Source organism: Desmodus rotundus, chromosome 7 (assembly GCF_022682495.2).
Source record: "Desmodus rotundus isolate HL8 chromosome 7, HLdesRot8A.1, whole genome shotgun sequence".
Lineage (NCBI taxonomy): Eukaryota > Metazoa > Chordata > Mammalia > Chiroptera > Phyllostomidae > Desmodus > Desmodus rotundus.
The window spans coordinates 64,214,461-64,234,022 of NC_071393.1; the positions used below are offsets into that span (position 1 = coordinate 64,214,461).

Below are 19,562 nucleotides of genomic sequence, written 5' to 3' on the forward strand. Positions count from 1 at the left end.
CCCCACAGTACATCTAAATGGAAAAAAAAATCTGTTTGGTTCTATAAGTCACTGTTAGAGAACCAAACAGAAACCCTATAATTAAGGGTTTCTAATTATTCAAAAGAGAAAATAAAAATGTATATATATATATATAGCCCAATAATTATGTTATATAAAATATAAGATATAGATTACAAATATATATTACAATAAAGTATATCCCAATAATACTGGTAATGTGAATTAATACTATATAGTGTCAGGAATCTTACTGGCAGTGGGCAGGTCAGGATTTGGACACTCTTAGGTCCCTGTTGATATCACCATCTGACACAAAATCCCCATTCAAATGCATATTAGAAAATATTTTAGTTAAGTAATAACTACCATATGATATATCAAAACATGGGGGATAGAGCTAAGGCAACAATTAGAGGTAAATTTGTGGATTTAAATGCATTTGTTAGGAAAGAAGAAAAGTTGAAAATCAATGGTTAAACTTGCAACTCAAAAAACTTGAAATGCAAAGAAAGTAAAGGAAGCATATAATAAAATATGAAGAGAAAAATAAAACATAACTTACCAACAAAAGAAAATCAAACATATAAAGAATCCCTTAGCAGTTAATTTAACTGAATCCATAATTTAATAAAGCTGTCTCATAAGTGAAATTTTATACTTGGATAGCTTCACTAGTGAATTTTCTGAAAAAATTTTAAAAGTAATAAAAATTCTTCTATAGATTGAAAAGGAGCAATAAATTGCAACTCATTTACTGACTCATTATAATATTCATACTAAAATCTGACAGGGACATTGAAAAGAAAAAGTTGAATACCAGTATTATTCAGGAACATAGAAAGAAAACCTCAAGAAAATACTAGCAAAAAATGTTACAATATGAAAAAGAAAATATAACATTACTAAGTGCATTTTATTCCAGAAATGAAAGTTGGTTTAAAACTTGAAAATCAATATAATTATAACATTAATATATAATCATCCCAATAGACAGAGAAAAAGATACCAATAATTTGATAACAATTTATTTTATATTTATGATAACAACTCTCAATGAATTAGAAATCAAAAGGAGACTCTTTAATAATTAGATTATCTAAAGGATATTTACCAGCAAAAGAACACTGTAATTAACAGTCACAGTGAAATACCGAATGCTTCACTTTTGAGGTTAGAAATAAGGAGATTTCTAGTCAATAAATTTCATAGGTGATCCTAGCCAGATAAGTAGAGCTTGCCAAGTAATTTGTGGGGTCCACTGAAAAATGAAAATGCAGGGCCCTGAGTGGGACAGCAAGGTCAACCTCCCTTCCCACAGGCCTGCTGCCCAGACCTGTGGGGTATCGGTGGGGGACTGGAGAGCTTCTGAGTTGGTAAACACATAGGGGTGTGGAGAGAATGGTGCCCCAAGAGGACTTGGAAGCTCCATGTCCCTTCCTTATACCCTGCCCTATGCATCTCTTCCATCTGGGTGTTCACCTGTGTCCTTTATTGTATTCTTTTATAATAAATCGGTAAACTTAAGTAAAATGTTTCTCTGAATTCTATGAGCTGCTCTAGCAAGTTAACCAATCCCAGAGTGTTTACTGGAACCTTTAATCTACAGCTAGTTGATCATAGCACAGGTGATAACCCGAGCTTTCCAGTGGCCTCTGAAGTGTAGGGGTGGGGCATACTCTTATGGGACTGAGCTCATAACCTGTGAGCTCTGACCCTATCTCCAGGAAGACAGGGTCAAGATAGAATCAAATGGTAGGACACCAAGCAGGTGTTACAGAGAATTGCTTAGTGTGGTGGTAAAACCTCCACACATTTGGTGACCAGAAGTGTGAGTGTTTTGTGTGAGTAGAAAAGGAGACTCAATGGAAGAAAAGACAGCAGAGAGGAACTGGGTTTTTCCCTGAATGAAAAGGAAAAAGTCTGGGTTTTTCCAATACACAACTTTTTTCATAATGGCACTAAACTGTAAATAATCCAAACACTAGAAATATCTATTTCAGCACTAGAAATATCTATTTCAAGGAGAATGGAGAAATTGTTTGTTCACATGGAAGAACTCTATACATCAATTAAAAAAGAATAAACAGGACCTGGCTGGTGTAGCTCAGAGGACTGAGCACAGGCCTGTGAACCAAAGGGTCACTGGTTCGATTCCCAGTCACAGCACATGCCTAAGTTGCAGGCCAGGTCCCCAGTAAGGGGTGCACAAGAGGCAATCACACATTGATGTTTCTCTCCCTTTTTTTCTCCCTCCTTTCCCCTCTGTCTATAAAAATAAATAAAATCTTTAAAAAGAGAGCAAACTGATACACAGAGCAACATTAATAAATTACAAAAATGTTGAGTGAAAGAAGCCAGATATGAGAACATTTACTGTACTATTCTGTACAATTCCAGTCCCCTAAAGTTCAAGAATTGATGCTAGAAGTCAGCATAGTGGTTCCTTAGAATGAAAAAAATAGGAGAAAGGGCTGCTGAATTAGAAGCAGCACACGGAAATCTTTTGGAGAAACAGAAATGTTCACTGTATAGGGATGTATGGTATTACACATATAGAAACAAGTGTAAAGTTTTATTGATTTGTAGGCTTATACATTTTGTGCACTTTATCTTATGCATTGTATTTTGATCACAAAAAAGAGAGAAATAAAAAGAAAAACAGTATTTTAAATATTGAGATAAATGTCAGTGCTGTGGCCTGAGAATTAAAAGTGGTTCCATTGTGGAAGTGAGACTGGAGTGTGTAGGGAAGTGAGACTAAAAATAAGGTGTTATTTGATTTTGGAAATACAGACAGGTGTTATTTTGATAAAAATAAATTTATTTTTTTTAAAAAGGGAAGGGAGACTGATGAGAATCTCAGATGAGAAGAGAAGTGAAAAATATCTATTGGCTTTATCAACACCAAAGCCACTGGTGTTAATGTGAGGGCTTCTGCTGGAGGGATGCCACCGGAGGCCAGGTTCCAGTGGGGTGAGGAATGGGAGTTGAGAAAACAGAGACAAGTAGACAATTCTTTTATCTACTTTGATTATTAAGGAGAAGAGAAATGTGGAAATGTGGCTGGTGGAGATGGAAACTTAAAGAAGACTATATTAAAATGGAAAACATTCACTTGTAGACTTGTGACCAGATTATTATAAGAGAATCCAAAAAAAGAAATTTTAGGGAATAGTGTATTCCTATGCAGTCTCCTCTCAAGAGGCCCAACATGAGAAACCAAGCCTGTCTATATCACAGCTCTCTCATCTGAGTCTATGTGAAGGAACTGGACTGACCCAGGAACATACATAAAGGAACTGTCTAGGATACCTGGACAGAATGAATAGTAATCTCTGCTATCTGGCTATGTCACAAGATTTCATTCTCCACAGGACCACTTGGAAAGAGATTCTGGGTGCTAAGTTAAATACTTCATTGAGGAGGAAAAACGGCAGAGATGCCCTCATTCCAGAAGCTCAGTTATAGGGTTTTGGTAGAGAGTGCAGGTGCTTGGGGAGCACTGTGTCTCCACAGCACAGAGGTAAGTGGCTGAGTCGTCAGCTTTAGGGGTTTTGATGTGCAGAGAACTCCCCTTCTCTGATAGCATAGCCATTAGTCGTTCATTCTGCTGTTCTTTCCCAACTGAATACAGGATGAAGAGGAATTTTGGGCCTTTCCCAGTATCTTGCCTGTACCACTGCAATGCTCTGAAAGAGCTTACTGTGTAACTGCAGTTGAGGCTGACACTCTCTTGTTCCTGGATCCTCAGGGTCTGAGGACTTTGCTCCACCTGGTCTTCTCCACTCAACCCTGTTCAGGAAAACAAAATAAAAAATGAGACAAAGCTTTGAGTTCAGAAGTTTTGAAAAATCCCAACAAGAAACCTGGGAGGAGCTGAGACTAAACCCCTATCTTATCTCCCCACTTTTGGATAAATGGGCCCTTATAGTTGTCATTCCTGAACCTCTAACTTACAGCCAAGCTGAAGCCACAAGATTATGACTGCAAACTCCAGCATGTTCTCCATTCTGATATGTCTTGATACAACTTGTAATGATTCCAAAACTTGTCCTCTCTGAGGAGCTGTTTCTGTATCTTGTTCTTGTTCTTTCATGCTCAAGAGAGCCTTTCTGTTGGTGGCTGAGCCAATTAAAAGCAAATCCTCTAGTAACCATCCTGCTTTTGACATTTAAGGCATTCGTGGAATGAGAGGAATAGAACCACTGCCACCTCATGGTCACAAACACAATCGCATGGTACCCACTTCATGCTACCTACAAAGAAAAAAATTGAGGGATGGGCATTTTTGGTAGATGAGCTTTAAAAAGTAATCAGAAAAGCCTTTTCTTACTTGTACTTTTAATTATTTCATTGTTCCTATATATCCTTTAAAACTGAACTACTAACAGGTTAAAAGAGTTGAACCCAAGTGTGGATATAACTGGTTATGCTTCTCTTTATAATACACAAAAGTCTCAATGGTTGAAACCTTAAAAGAACTAGAGTACTGAAAAAAAGAGAAGTTAAATAGGCTGTGGATATGTCCAGAAACTTCTTTGACAGGTAATTGAGAACATAAGTTAACATATCTGTTTCTTTTTTATTGTTTATTATTCTATTACAGTTGTCCCAATTTTTTCCCTTTAGCCCCCCTCCACCCAGACCACCCACCCCTCTCTCCCACAACCTCCTCTTTGTTGTCCATGTCCATGAGTCATTCACACATGTTCTTTGACTAAACCCTCCCCCTTTCTTCCACCATTTCTCTCCTCCTTCTTCCCCTCCTACAGCAATCAGTCTGTTCCATGTTTTCATGTCTCTGGTTTTATTTTTCTCATTAGTTTATTTTGTTCATTAGATTGCAGTTATAAGTGAGGTCATATGGTGTTTGTCTTTCACAGATTGGCTTATTTCACTTAGCATAACAGTCTCCAGTTCCATCCATGCTGTTGTCTTATTCAACATAGTACTAGAAGCTCTGGCCACAGAGATCAGACAAGAAAGAAAAAACATCCAAATTTGAAAGGAGGAAGTAAAACTGTCATTATTTACAGATGACATGTTAGTGTACATAGAAAATCCAGTAGTCTCCACCAAAAAATTACTCGACCTATAAAGTGAATTTGGCAAAGTAGTGGGATACAAAGTCAATATTCAGAAATAGATGGCTTTCTTGTATACCAACAATGAATTATCAGAGAAAATAAGAAATAAATCCCATGTACTACCGCAACAAGAAAAATAAAATACTGAGGAATAAACTTAACCAAGGATGTAAAAGACCTGTACTTGGAAAACTATAGAACACTGAAGAAAGAAATTGAGGAAGATACTTAGAAATGGAGGCATATACTGCGTTCATGGATTGGAAGAATTAACATCGTCAAAATGCCCATACTACCCAAAGCAATCTACAGATTCAATGCAATTCCTATTAAAATGCCAATGGTATGTTTCACAGATCTAGAACAAATATTCCAAAACTTTATATGGAACCAAAAAAAGACTCCAGATAGCCCCAGCAACCCTGAAAAAGAAGAACAAAGTAGAAAGGATCACAATATCTGATATCAAACTATATACTGCAAGGCCACTGTAATCAAGACAGTCTGGTACTAGCATAAGAACAGACACACAGATAAATGGAGCAGCATAGAGAGCCCAGAAATAAACCCATGTCTCTATGTCAATTAATATTTGACAAAGGGGACACAAGCATACAATGGAATAAAGATAATCTCTTCAACAAATGGTGTTGGGAGAACTGGACAGGTACATGCAAAAAAAATGAAACTAGACCACCAACTTACACCATACACCAGAATAAACTCAAAATGGATAAAGGACTTAAATATAAGTTGTGAGACCTTAGAACAAATCCATTTCTTCAAATATTTTATGCCTGGCTACAGGGACCAAGTGTGACCAAAACTCAGGGTCACAAACTTGATAGATCTTAGGAAGCAGGGAAAGAAGAGCATGAAGAAGGAAAAGAACTCCATTTCTAGACCTCAGAGAGATCAGAAAATCACTGTGGGGGTGACTAGTATCCATGCAAATCATAAACATTTTACATAATATAAATAACATACAGTAGAAGTTTTCCTTCCTCATTTATCTTTTACTACCACAGTTCATTCACAGAGGCAAGTATTCTAACACACATGCACACACATTCATTATTTTCAAGCAAACCTATATTCTCCATTCTGTGCTTTGCTTTTTTCTTATGTAAAATGGCCACATAGCATACCATTATATGGATATGTCAAATTTTACTTAAGCAGTTTTGTATTTTTTTCGACTTTAGATTACTTCTGATCTTTTACTACCACATATTACGCTGAAAAAAGTGTCCTCATACAAAGATTTTTGTCAACATGAACATAAAATTTATTAAAAGTATAAAAACTATGAAAAACTATACATTTTTCATTTAATAAGTATTGCCAAATGCCCCTAAACAAGCAGTGGCAATTTACATGTTTACTATGTGCCAGAGTATTGGTTTCTCCATTCCCTTGACACCACATTGTATAATCAAACTTCTCTAGCTTTCTTACTTCAATAGGTGAAACATGCTAATTCAGAGTATCATTTTCAATTTCTCTATTGTCAGTAAAGCTTTTTTAAAAAATAACTTTAATTCTATTTGCATGTATTTATTAAAAAAGTCTGTTCAGAATTCTGCTTGTTAGTTTTGGAGTCAGAATGACAGAGAGAACACTCTAGCCCTATGGTTCATTTGCTGTGAGATTCTGAGCAAGTTGCTCACTGACTATGATGTAGTTGCCTCAACTGAGTGATTCAGAAAGAATAGTACACACATTATAGAATTGCTGTATCATTTGAAGTATATATTAAGATAGACAGATAGCTGATAGATTAGATAGATAAAATATAGAAATGGCTAGGATATAACAAACATGGCTAATATTAGCTATTATGTTATCAATGCAATTTTCTTTTGGAGAAGTAATCTTATTGGTTTACACAACTCTTTATATATTTAAGTTACATTTTCTCTATTTTTACATCTTTTATTCCATTTTGCATTTAAGTTTAGCTTTTGTCGGTATTTTTTGCCATATTGAACTGTTTGTTTCATATATAACATCTATTGTTTCTTCAAATGTAGGTACTTTATTCTAACTTTAAAGTATGAGCCTTGCTTAGAAAGTCTTGACAAACTCCAAGACTATGTTTTTAAATTCTGAGAATTCTTACTACATTTGAAATTTAATACTTCAAGTTTATAATTTGGAATTATTTTGATATAAAAAGTAAAGTAGGGGTTTGATATTTTTAAGTGGCTCACTAATTGCCCCAACATTATCTGCTGAATATATATATAGTTTATAAAATGTGCCCCTCCCCCCAATATTTCCAGTACTCACCTAGCACCATACATAGTTATTACAATATTATTCACTATATTCCTTATGCTGCCTGTGCTTTGTATCCCCCTATTTTGTAACTAACAATCTGTCCTTTGGATTGGTATCAATCTGTCCACTTCTCAACCCCTTCACCCTTTTCACCCAGCACCCCAATTTCCCTCCCCTCTGGCAACTATCAATCTGTTCTCTGTATCTGAGTCTGTTTCTGTTTTGTTTGGTCATTTAAATTTTTATTTAGATTCCACATATAAGTGAAATCATATCATATTTGTCTTTCTCTGACTGAATTATTTCACTTAGCATAATACCCTCCAGATTCATCTGTACTGTTGCAAATGGTAAGACTTCATTCTTTTAAATTTGTTTTTGATCTCACCTTTAACTGGAACATAATCAACAAAAGAAAAAAGCAAATAAAATATAACCAGAGACATGGAAATTAAGAACAATCTAACAATAGCCAGAGGGGAGGGGGAAGGGGACAGTGGGGAGAAGGGTTTTCAGGAACTACTTATAAAGGACACATGGACAAAACCAAGGGGGAGAGTGGAAGCAAGGGAGGGAGGTGGGTTTGGCTGGGGTGGCGGGGGAGTGGTGGGGAGAAAATGCAGATAACTGTAATTGAACAACAATAAAGTAATAAAAATATTTAAAAAATAAATTTTATTTTATTTATTTATTTATTTTGGATCAAAATGATTTTTACTTGGATTATCCAAGGTACCCACAGACCTGGCATGGAATAAATGTTGGGAGACAATCACAAATTTCACTACAATTAGAATTGCTTTATAGGCATTTGGTTTTTAATTAAATTTATTGGGGTGACATTAGTTAATAAGATAGTATAGGTTTCAAGTATACATTTCAATGGTGCATGATCTATGTATTGTGTTGTGTGCCCACCACCCAATGTCAAATTATCTTCAGTCACCATATATTTGGCTCTCACTACCTTTTAGTACCTCATACTCACTGCATCCCTCTTCTTTCTGGTAACCACCATACTGTTGTCTATGTCCAGTATTCCCTCTTCTGAATATCTACCTGAAAAATTTGAAAAGTTGTATTCATAAATATAATTTAAAAAAAGATATATGCACCTCTGTTCATTGCAGCATTATTCACAATGGTCAAGACATGGAAACAACTGAAGCGTTCTTTGATAGGTGATTGGGTAAAGAAGATGTGGTACATACATACAATGGAATACTACTCAGCAATAAGAAAAGATGAAATACTGCCATTTGAGAGAACATGGATGGACCTTGAGAGTATCATGCTAAGTGAAATAAGTCAGGCAGGAAAAGTTAAGAACCTTATGATTTCACTCATACGTGGGATATAAAACTGAAAGCAGCAAATGAACAAACAAGTGACACAAATTTTCCTTCAGTTTTAAAGGATATTTTGTCTGGTAATAGAGTTCTAGGTCATCAATTATTTTTCTTCCTTTTTAAGATTTTATTTATTTCTTTATTTTTATAGAGAGGGGAAGGGAAAGACAAAAAGACAGTGTGTGATAGAAACATCAATTGGTTGCTGTGGGGAACCGTTCCAAGTGTGGGAAATGTGGCTCAGCCTCCACTCAGAAAAGCCAATGGGGAGCGAGGTTGGCAGGCAGGACCCACGTCCATGGATAAGTTCTCCAGTGGGAAATCAGGCCTGCATTGTACCTAGACTGCTATGAGACTTGCTCTTGCTAAAAACTCCCTCACCCTGAGGCAAGCAAATGTTTACTGAGTATCTTTATCTTCCTAAAATCTGGGCTAGACCTTCCAGGTATGGAACCTAGCCGTTAGGACCACTTCTCCCTTTACATTGCAAATATCCTCCTTTGATGTATTCAGCGACACCCCCTCCTGTGTCTGCAAAGATAACCACCCAAAACAAACCTTTGTATAGTAAAAGAGGACCTTCTTTGATGTTAGGGGCCTGGAAAACCAATAAAAGCTTGTCAAGGCAAGGGTCAGGGCGCTCCCCCCTTGAGGGAGTGGCCGAGGCACTCAGAAGCACTCTCCTCTGGAGAGTGGCCCCGCTGTCCCTTTTCCCCCACAGGACCTCTGTAGTCTGTGTGTATGTGTATTGGAATACTGAAACCTCAACAGCAGATCTTGCAGGCCGAGATCTGCATCAGGTTGCCTCTCATACATGCCCAAACCAGGGGCCAGGCCTGCAACCCAAGCATGTGCCCTAACCAGGAATCAAACCAGTGAACTTTTGCTTTGCAGAAAAACACTCAACCAACTGAGCCATGCCAGCCAGGGTGGTAGTCAACTATTTTTCTTTTAGCACTTTAAATATATTGATTCATTGTCTTCTGGTTTCCTTTCTTTTGAGCAAAAAAAAAAAAAAAAAAAAAAAAAATCAGTCATTACTTGCATTATTGTTACTGCATGCAGGTAATGTATCTGTATTTTTCCAGGGACTGCTTTTAAGATCTGAGCTTTATTTCATTTTTTTAACAGAATTTTGATTGTAATGTGCCTTGATGTGGCCTTCTTTGTATTTCTCATACTTGGGATCATACTGTTCTAAAAGAAGTAAAAAAAAGTGACACTAATTCCGACATGCCAGCCCCACATGACCTACGGTAATTTCCTCTCAAAGTTTCTGCCTCCAAACACCTTTACATTGGGAGTCAGCAATCCAACAAAGGTGTTGGAAATGCGTGCTAGGGGCATAAACATTTAGTCTGAAACACAGAGTGAGGCAGCCAATGTCAGATCCAGCACATCCTAGCAGGCAGGGGGCAAAAGAAGTACTTGATCTTTCTCTCTTCCCACCCACAGATCTCTTGCCAGTTTTTTAAAAATATATTTATTGATTATGCTATTACAGTTGCCCCATTTCCACCCCCCACACTCCACTCCATCCTGCCCACACCCTCCCTCCCACATTCCCCCCCTATAGTTCATGTCCATGGGTCATACTTATAAGTTCTTTGGCTTCTACATTTCCTACACTATTCTTACCCTCCCCCTGTCTATTTTCCACCTATCATCTATGCTATTTATTCTCTGTACCTTCCCCCCCCTCCCCTTCCCACTCCCCTGTTGATAACCCTCCATGTGATCTCCATTTCTGTGATTCTGTTCCTGTTCTAGTTGTTTGCTTAGTTTGCTTTTGTTTTTGTTTTAGGTGTGGTTGTTAATAACTGTGAGTTTGCTGTCATTTTTACTGTTCCTATTTTTTATCTTCTTTTTCTTAGGTAAGTCCCTTTAACATTTCATATAATAAGGGCTTGGTCATGATGAATTCCTTTAACTTGACCTTATCTGAGAAGCACTTTATCTTCCCTTCCATTCTAAATGATAGCTTTGCTGGATAGAGCAATCTTGGATGTAGGTCCTTGCCTTTCATGACTTGGAATACTTCTTGCCAGCCCCTTCTTGCCTGTAAGGTCTCTTTGGAGAAATCAGCTGACAGTCTTATGGGACCCCCTTTTTAGGTAATTGTGTCCTTTTCTCTTGCTACTTCTAAGATTCTCTCCTTCTGTTTCATCTTGGCTAATGGAATTATGATGTGCCTTGGTGTGTTCCTCCTTGGGTCCAGCTTCTTTGGGACTCTCTGAGCTTCCTGGACTTCCTGGAAGTCTATTTCCTTTGCCAGACTCAGGGAGTTCTCCTTCATTATTTGTTCAAATAAGTTTTCAATTTTTTGTTCTTCCTCTTCTCCTTCTGGCACCCCTATAATTCGGATGTTGGAACGTTTCAAGATGTCCTGGAGGTTCCTAAGCCTCTCCTCATTTTTCCGAATTCTTGTTTCTTCATTCTTTTCTGGTTGGATGTTTCTTTCTTCCTTCTGGTCCACACTGTTGATTTGAGTCCCAGTTTCCTTTGCCTCACTATTGGTTCCCTGTAAATTTTCCTTTGTCTCTCTTAGCATAGCCTTCATTTTTTCATCTCGTTTTTGACCAAATTCAACCATTTCTGTGAGCTTCTTGATTACCAGTGTTCTGAACTGTGCATTTGATAGGTTGGCTATCTGTTCGCTGCTTAATTGAATTATTTCTGGAGCTTTGAAGTATTCTGTAATTTGGGCCTTTTTTTTTTTTTTTTTTTTTTTGTCTTGGTGCTTCTGTTACTTAAAGGGGAAGAGCTTTAGGTGTTCCCTGGGGCGGGGTAATGCTGGTCGCTGCGCTGTGACGCTGAGCTGTGATGCTGTACGTGGGGGAGGGGCTGAGAGGGAGCAATGATGCCCGCTCCACTCTCCACCAGATTTCTGTTACTCGCTGTGCTACCCACAATCAAATCGGACCCCTCTGGTGCTGGTTCCTGAGTGGGTGGGCTTGTGCCCACCCTAGGCCCCTGTGGGTGTCTCCAATGACCTCTCCTGTGAGGCTGGGAGTTTCTCCTGCTGCTGCCCCATCCCCATGGGTGTCTTCACTCAGAGGTTTGAGGCTTTATTTCCCCGTGCTGGAGCCCTGGGTTGGGAGGTCTCTGCTTCACTCCCTGCCATTCGTCCTGGTTTATCTGTGCATGAATGTGGGGCCATGGGGTGCTACCCGCCTCTCTGCCTGCCCGGTTCTCTGCCACTCTGAGTCTGGCCCTCTCAGTTTATCTGTGTGCGACTGTAGGGCCGCAGGGTCTGCTAGTGGTCAGACTGCCTGCCCCATTCGTCCCACACTCCACCAGTCTCAGTCCCGCCACAGCAACGTGAGTCCTCTCCACCCCCGCTGCCCATCTCTACCCCTCCTACCGGTCTGGATGAATGTTTCTTTTTTATCTCCCTGGTGTGGGACTTCCTTGCTGTTCGATTTTCTGTCAGTTCTGGTTGTTCGAGGAGGTGCAGTGTGTCTACCTACACCACCATCTTGGTTCTTTTTGCCAGTTTTTAATCAATGGATGAATACAGTTAAGATGCTAAAAAGCAAAGAAACCCTGGATGACTCCACCCATAGGGGTTGGACTACCAGAGCACAGAATAGGACAGACAGATGGAGAAGAAGCCTGGATTGCTACTGTCTCAATGAACTCCTCAGCTGAAGTACTAAGGTCAGTAGAAAAAACAAAAGAGAATTTTCTGTGGTTGCTTATTAGAATTGAGAGTTTATTCTAGGGTTTGAAGCTTGACCAATGTTCAGATGACTCTTATTTCCTGTGTAGTACTATCATAGCTCAACTTTGAAATCCAGAAATAAGAGATAACCTTATTCATTTAGCCCCCAAGTTAACAATAGACAGTATATATCTTTCTCTTATGGACTGAATGGTGTCTTCCTGAAATTCTTATGCTAAATCCTCAACTGCTAACATGACTATATTTGTAGGTGGGGTTTGGAGGAGGTAATGAAGGTTAAGCAAGGTCATAAGGAAGAGGCCTTAATTTCATAGGACAGGTGACCTCTTAAGAGAGAGACACTAAATCTCTCTCTCTCTCTCCCTCCCCATCTTGTGTGCAGAGGAAAGGCCATGTGAGAACACCATAAAGAGGCAGCTGTCAACGAGTCAGGAATGAACAGTCAGGAGAAACCAAACTTGGTATTTTGATCTTGGTCTTCCAGCCTCTAGAATGACAAGAGAATAGGTCTGAGGTATAGTGTTATGCTTCCTATTATCTTAGACTCTTTATATTTCCTACTCTATGGATGTTATGGATCCTCCCTGTGGAAGCATCCATCTTTCTTGTTTTACAAGGAAATATATAATAATATTAACACATTTTAGTTTAAACTAATATTTTAGTCTAAAGAGATGAGATGGGTTAAAATTCTGACTTCCTTTCAGATGAATTATCTTGGAACCTGAAGCCCAAACCCAGGTGACCACATCATCCTCAGGATAAGGATCTGGGTGATGGTAGAGGAGACTGAACATGCAGGGGGAGGATGCCCTGGATGTGCAGTCTTTCCAGACTGGCTGCCTCTCACCTAGTGAGGAGCATGGACCCAAGGAGGGGATTCCTTCAGTGCCCCGACCTATGAGTCTTTCCACAGCAGTGTTTTCTGAGCAGTTGTATGGAGTTATGAGTTAGTGTGAAGTTGGGTTGAATTTTCTGTAGCAAGGACTAGGCTTCTAGGAATTATGTGAGCTTGGTTCATTTCCTTGAGAAAATTCTAAAATAGAGTCAATACTGCTTAGAATCAATACTGCTTAGGGAATATAACTCCCTCCCAGGGCTGCCCACAACCAGTGCCCCACCTGCATTCTTCTGGGTTGTGCTCAGCTCCCCCTGCAGCCTCCAACACTGTGTCACTCACAGCACAGTAGTACACAGCCGAGTCTGACATTTGCACTGAATGTTTTGTCAGGTGGAAGGAGCTGTTAGTCTTCACCGGTTTGGCCTGAAAACCTCTGTTGTGGACCTCCTGATTATCTGATGAGCTTTTCAGGAGGAGAATAGGCTCTTTTTTTTGATATTGGACATACCAGAAGAGATAAACTGAATACCCATAGCTGGTCTGGTAAATGCAGTTCAGTGTCAAAGTTTTCCCCTCTAGTAGGGTAACAGGGCCTTTTGTCTGGTTCACTGAGTCTCCACTGGTCCCTCCTAAAATAAAACGAAAGGCTTTGTTATATTGGCAATAAAAAGGAATCATCTCCAGTTTGGTAAGCACCCTAAAACCAACGAATAGAACACCTTAGAAATCCCAAGAAATGTTACCTACCCAACATCAACAAGATCACAAGTATCAAGCTGGAAGCAGACAGCATGGCTGGCAGAGAATCAGCAGCAGGTTTGGTTGGTAATACCACAGCTGAGTGGGCTTTCCTTTACTTTCGTGATCCTTTGGTGAAACCTTCTAGAAAATCTTGACTCATGTGTTAGGCAAGATAAACTGCCCTGCAAGTTCATGTCACAGGCTATAAAAAGAGAAACATGTTCAGAGATGGAAGATGTGTCAAACCAGCACCCAAAGGGAGTAGCCCCCTCTTGTGGTTTCTCCTCTGTTCTGCAGCCTTCCTCGCTCCTTTGAATTTCGTATTTTTACTTTGGAATGGAACTTAAATTGTAGACATGGAAGGGAAATAGGTATTTGGGATAAGAGGTAGAGCTTTGAGAAGGAAGCACCCAGCACCTTATGCAGACTTCACAATGGTGGATGAGGCTTAGACAGTGTGCAGTTCCTTGGTCACTGTCTTTATGGTTCAGGGCAAAATATGGTTCTCTGAATTCTCCCTAGACCCAGTATCTAATGTCTGTGTACACCAAATATTAAGCTAGTTTTAGGCATCTTAGGGTATACTGAGAGTGGAAAATAAACGTGATCTGAGTTATCTTCTTGACTTTCCCCCACTGGTTTCTGGAACTAGAAGATGAGCCCCTCTGCTTGGAATGTTCTCCCTTCTCTCCACTGCCCTTGCCTAGGTCACTTCTATTCCTTCTTTAAGATCCAAATTACATGCCACCTTCCTGTGAAAGCACCCACCCAGCTCTTCAGGATGAGTCTGTGCTCCTTTCTTTTCCCCCTTTACCTGTGACATATCATCACTATCATTACTATATGATATTAGAATCATTTGTGTCCTGTTTTTCAAATTGGAGTTGGTGCCCTTGAGATCAGAAACTGAATCTTATGAGTCTCAGTAGCCAGTTCCTGAGAATATATAGTCACGTAGTTCACATTTGATGTTCAAAAAATATCTGAGGAATGAGTGAATAAATGAATGAGTGGACATGTCTGTGGAGGGTACAATGATCTTTTGAAGGAAGGCTAGTCTCCATGACAGCATGTGGCCAGCTTCTTCCAGAGGCAGAGCCAGGACCTGGGTAACAGAGGCATGCAATGTTTCTTGAAGTATAGGTCTTCATATCGAGGATAATGCTTATACTGACTATTTTAAAAGTTTTATGGTGCCTCATATACACAAAAAAGGAGTTAAACATAAAGGTTTTCAGTCCCCTCACAGGAAATGGATAGCTAATCCATCAGAAGCCATACACTATTGGAAAGAATCTGGGACAAACCAAGAGATGTGGTGAAAGGACAGGGAAACACTTGTTCCAAATTTCCTGAAAACTGAACAGTGTCTCCCCCGGAAGTTACCCAGGGTTCCCACCTTCTGATTGCACCAGAGGCCCCCTCTGGAAGCAGGTATAGACAGTACTGGCAGTCCTCTTGAGTCATTGAATGAACCACTCCTGGGCCCTGGCCTGATAGAAAGCTGGCAGGGCAGAACAGTGGGGACCAGCCAAATCTGAAGGAGAAAGCCACAGACTGTGGATCAATTGTAGTCTTGAACAGGCTGCTTAGGGCCAGACTGGGACACCATCTGACAGCCCTATGTGATGTGGATCCCGGCCCGTGGGATCCGTGTGTTGTGGCAGCAATGGAAAAATTCACATGGACTACAGAAATCCTTTCAAGAAAAGGGACAGCATGGCCGCTCTTCAAGTGAGAGAGAGGGCCCTGACCCCTGCCTGGACAGGCTTTTATTGTTTTTCTAGGTACATTACATTGAGGATGGTCTTCATTTACTATGCACAGGTTCGCTTTGGGTGGTTACCTTTTACAGAAAACAAAGGAGAAGATGTTGCTAATTACATCAAAAAGGAAGGATATTTGCAAATATAAAGGGAAAAGTGGTTGAACTTCCTCCTTGGAAGGTTTAGGATAGATTTTAGGAAGTTACTGTAAAGATATGCAGTAAATGTTTGCTGACTCAATTCAGGGTGAGGGAGTTTTAGCAAAAAGCAAGTCTCAAAGCGGCCTAGGTACAATGCAGGCCTGATTCCCCATGGGAGAACCTATCCATGGGCGTGGGTTCTGTGTGCTGGACCTCGCTCCCCACTGGCTTTTCCAAGTGGGAGCTGGGTCAATGCCATGCAGAACGGTCTCCTATACCCAGGGGTGGGTACAGAAAGAGAAGGCAGTGGAGAAGTCTCGATTCTACTGAGACAAATTCCACCACTATCTTCTTCATTATTTGAATTATTTTCTCTCCTGCATAGCTCTTTAACATTCATTTCTTTTCCTTCAAGTTTGTGCCTATAATTTCAGTAGTTTTTTAAAAAAATTTAGTTTATTTAAAATCTCATATTTTTCTCCTACCTTCTCTTATTCCATTTTACCTTCTTCCTTTTTATTCTTATCTTTGTTTTAAATTCTATTTTCTCTCTTGCTACAACTTGTTTCTATTCTTCACTCTTACTATTTCTCCTCCCTCCCACCTCCCAAAACCATTTTTCTTGTCATTAGTGATTTCACATTCTTTTTCCTGTTCTTAAAGTACCCTTATTCTCTCTCCACCTTTATCAACCTTTGCTCATTGGTTATAGATAAGGTGGTTATTGCTGCGTTTCTTCAATTTCATTCCTAGATCTCCACTATTTTTGTATTTTGTATCTCATATTTTACCATTCACATCTCCTACTCCATTTTGCCTTCCTTCTGTCCTTTCTTTATTTTATTTAAAATTTTTTTCATGTCTTAGCCTGGTTTTCATTCCCCTCTCTTAGTATTTCTTCTCCCTCTATCCTCTCAAAATCACTTTTCTTTCCTCTAGAAATCTCATGAGCTTTTTGTTTTTTCCTTCTTAGACCCATTCCACCAGTAATAATCTTTGCCCATTTGTTGTTGATATCGCTGTGGTGGATCTTTTTCTTCATTATGGTTCTGACTTTTTTCGCTATTATTTTTAAGTTTTCTTATATTTTAAACCCCAGACTATACTCTTCCTTTTCCTTACTCAATTTTGCCCTCTCCCCTTTTTATTATGATGTAATTTCTAATTTCTTTCTTTCTTCACTTTATTTCTATTCCTTACTCTTATTATTACTCCTCCCTCTATCCTCTTAAATCATTTTTATTTCAGCTAGTCACATCATATTCATTTTTCCTTTCTTACAATAGTCTTAATCTCTTTACACCTTTATTAATATTTGGTCATTTGCTATTGATAACATGGTTGTGGGTAGGGGTTATTTTTTCAGGTGTGGGTTTAGTTTCCTGGGTTGTTTTATTTTGTTCTGGCACCACTTGTACAAAGGCATGAAAGACATGGTGGGCAGTGTGACTCTCAGCCAGCCAGCTAGAGGAAGAACCCACCGAAGAATAACCAAACAACCAAACCCAATTACAACAAGAGAGCCCACATAAATGGCATAAAGGGCATCCTAATAGCATTCAGCTTAGTATATCCAGGAGACTGCATCACAAAGTCCCACAGGGCTCCTACCACAGAAGGTCACACCACAAAGAGAGTCCAAGAAGATCAATCTAATATGTGGAAACAAACAAGAAGGGTCACCTGAAATGGGGAGACAAAGAAACAATCCCCAATCAAAAGGAAAAAAAGGCTCTTCAGAAAGAGTGCTAAATGAGATAGAGGCAAGAAATCTATCAGACACCTAGTTCAAAATAATGGTTAGAACCTCAGTGAGAACCAAAAGGAACTCTATGGAAGCTACAAGGAACTGTATGGGAACTACATCAGCATGAAAAAGGACACAGAAACTATCAAAACGAGACAGTAGGAAATAAAGAATACAATATCTGAGATGAATAATACAATAGAAGGAATTAAAAACAGGCTAGATGAAGCAAAGGATTGAATCAGTGAGCTAGAATATAAGGTAGAAAAAAACCACTCAAACGGAGCAAGGAAATGAAAAGAGACTCAAAAATAAATAATAATGTCTAAGGTGCTTCAAGATAAGAGGAAACCTAGTAATATTCATATCAGAGAGGTACCAGAAGGAGAAGAAGAGGAGAAAAAAAGGAATAGAAAAAACTGTTTGAAAAAGTAATGGTAGACCTTGGAACCAGGATGGCAGCGTAGGTAGACACACTGCGCCTCCTCGAACAACCAGAGCTGACGGAGAATCGAACGGCAAGGAGGTCCGACACCAGGGAAGGAAGAAAAGAACATTCATCCAGACCGGTAGGAGGGTCGGAGACGGGCAGCTGGGGAGGAGAGGACTCGGGTTGCCGTGGTGGGACTGAGACTGGCAGAGTGTGGGACAAACGGGGCAGGGCAGTCAGGCCGCTGGTGGACCCTGCAGCCCCACATTTGGTACAGATAAACTGAGAGGGCCTGACTCGGAGTGGTGGAGAGCAGGGCAGGCGGAGCGGCGGGTGGCACCCTGTGGCCCCACATTCACACACAGATAAGACGAACAAATGGTGGGGAGCAAAGCAGACCACACAACCCAGAGCTCCAGCACGGAGAGATAAAGCCTTGAACCTCTGATTGAGAACACCCGTGGGGGTTGGGGTGGCAGCAGGACAGACTCCCAGCCTCACAGGAGAGGTCATTGGAGAGACCCACAGGGGCCTGGGGCGTGCACAGGCCCACCCACTTGGGAGTCAGCACCAGAGGGGCCCGGTTTGGATGTGGGTGATGGAGTGGGGGATTGAGGTCCGGTGGAGAGTGGAGCAGGCACCATTGCTCCCTCTCAGCCCCTCCCCCACGTACAGCATCACAGCGCAGCATCACAGCGCAGCGACCAGCATTACCCCGCCCCAGGGAACACCTAAAGCTCTGCCCCTTTAAGTAACAGAAGCACCAAGACAAAAAAAAAAAAAAAAAAAAAAGGCCCAAATGACAGAACTCTTCAAAGCTCCAGAAAAAATACAACTAAGTGAAGAAGAGATAGCCCACCTATCAGATGCACAGTTCAAAACACTGGTTATGAAGATGCTCACAGAATTGGTTGAATTTGTTTGAAAACTAGATGAAAAAATGAAGCCTATGCTAAGAGAAACAAAGGAAAATGTACAGGGATCCAATAGTGATGCAAAGGAAACTGGGACTCAAATCAACGGTGTGGACCAGAAGGAAGAAAGAAACATCCAACCAGAAAAGAATGAAGAAACAAGAATTTGGAAAAATGAGGAGAGGCTTAGGAACCTCCAGGACATGTTGAAACGTTCCAACATCCGAATTATAGGGGTGCCAGAAGGAGAAGAGGAAGAACAAAAAATTGGAAACTTATTTGAACAAATAATGAAGGAGAACTTCCCCAGTCTGGCAAAGGAAATAGACTTCCGGGAAGTCCAGGAAGCTCAGAGAGTCCCAAAGAAGCTTGACCCAAGGAGGAACACACCAAGGCACATCATAATTCCATTAGCCAAGATGAAACAGAAGGAGAGAATCTTAGAAGTAGCAAGAGAAAAGGACACAGTTACCTAAAAAGGGGGTCCCATAAGACTGTCAGCTGATGTCTCCAAAGGACCTTACAGGCAAGAAGGGGCTGGCAAGAAGTATTCCAAGTCATGAAAGGCAAGGACCT

The 19,562-nt window shown here is 40.0% G+C and overlaps 1 protein-coding gene across 4 annotated transcripts in view; it reads right to left on the bottom strand.

Annotated features, from left to right (window-relative positions):
- The window catches only part of LOC112301565 (T cell receptor alpha chain constant), a 537,134-nt gene that overhangs the window by 428,688 nt on the left and 88,884 nt on the right, over positions 1-19,562 (bottom strand). Inside the window, exons 1-2 of one of the 4 annotated variants that reach the window (XM_071221944.1) lie at positions 13,996-14,098; positions 13,757-13,877 (exon numbers count right to left, since the gene is read on the bottom strand). The exons of the other annotated variants lie outside the window; for them this stretch is intronic. Of the exons in view, the coding sequence (XP_071078045.1) occupies positions 13,757-13,781 (25 nt within the window). The 5' untranslated portion in view covers positions 13,782-13,877; positions 13,996-14,098. Of the gene's footprint in view, positions 1-13,756; positions 13,878-13,995; positions 14,099-19,562 lie in introns of those variants that run through there. 4 annotated transcript variants of the gene reach the window in all.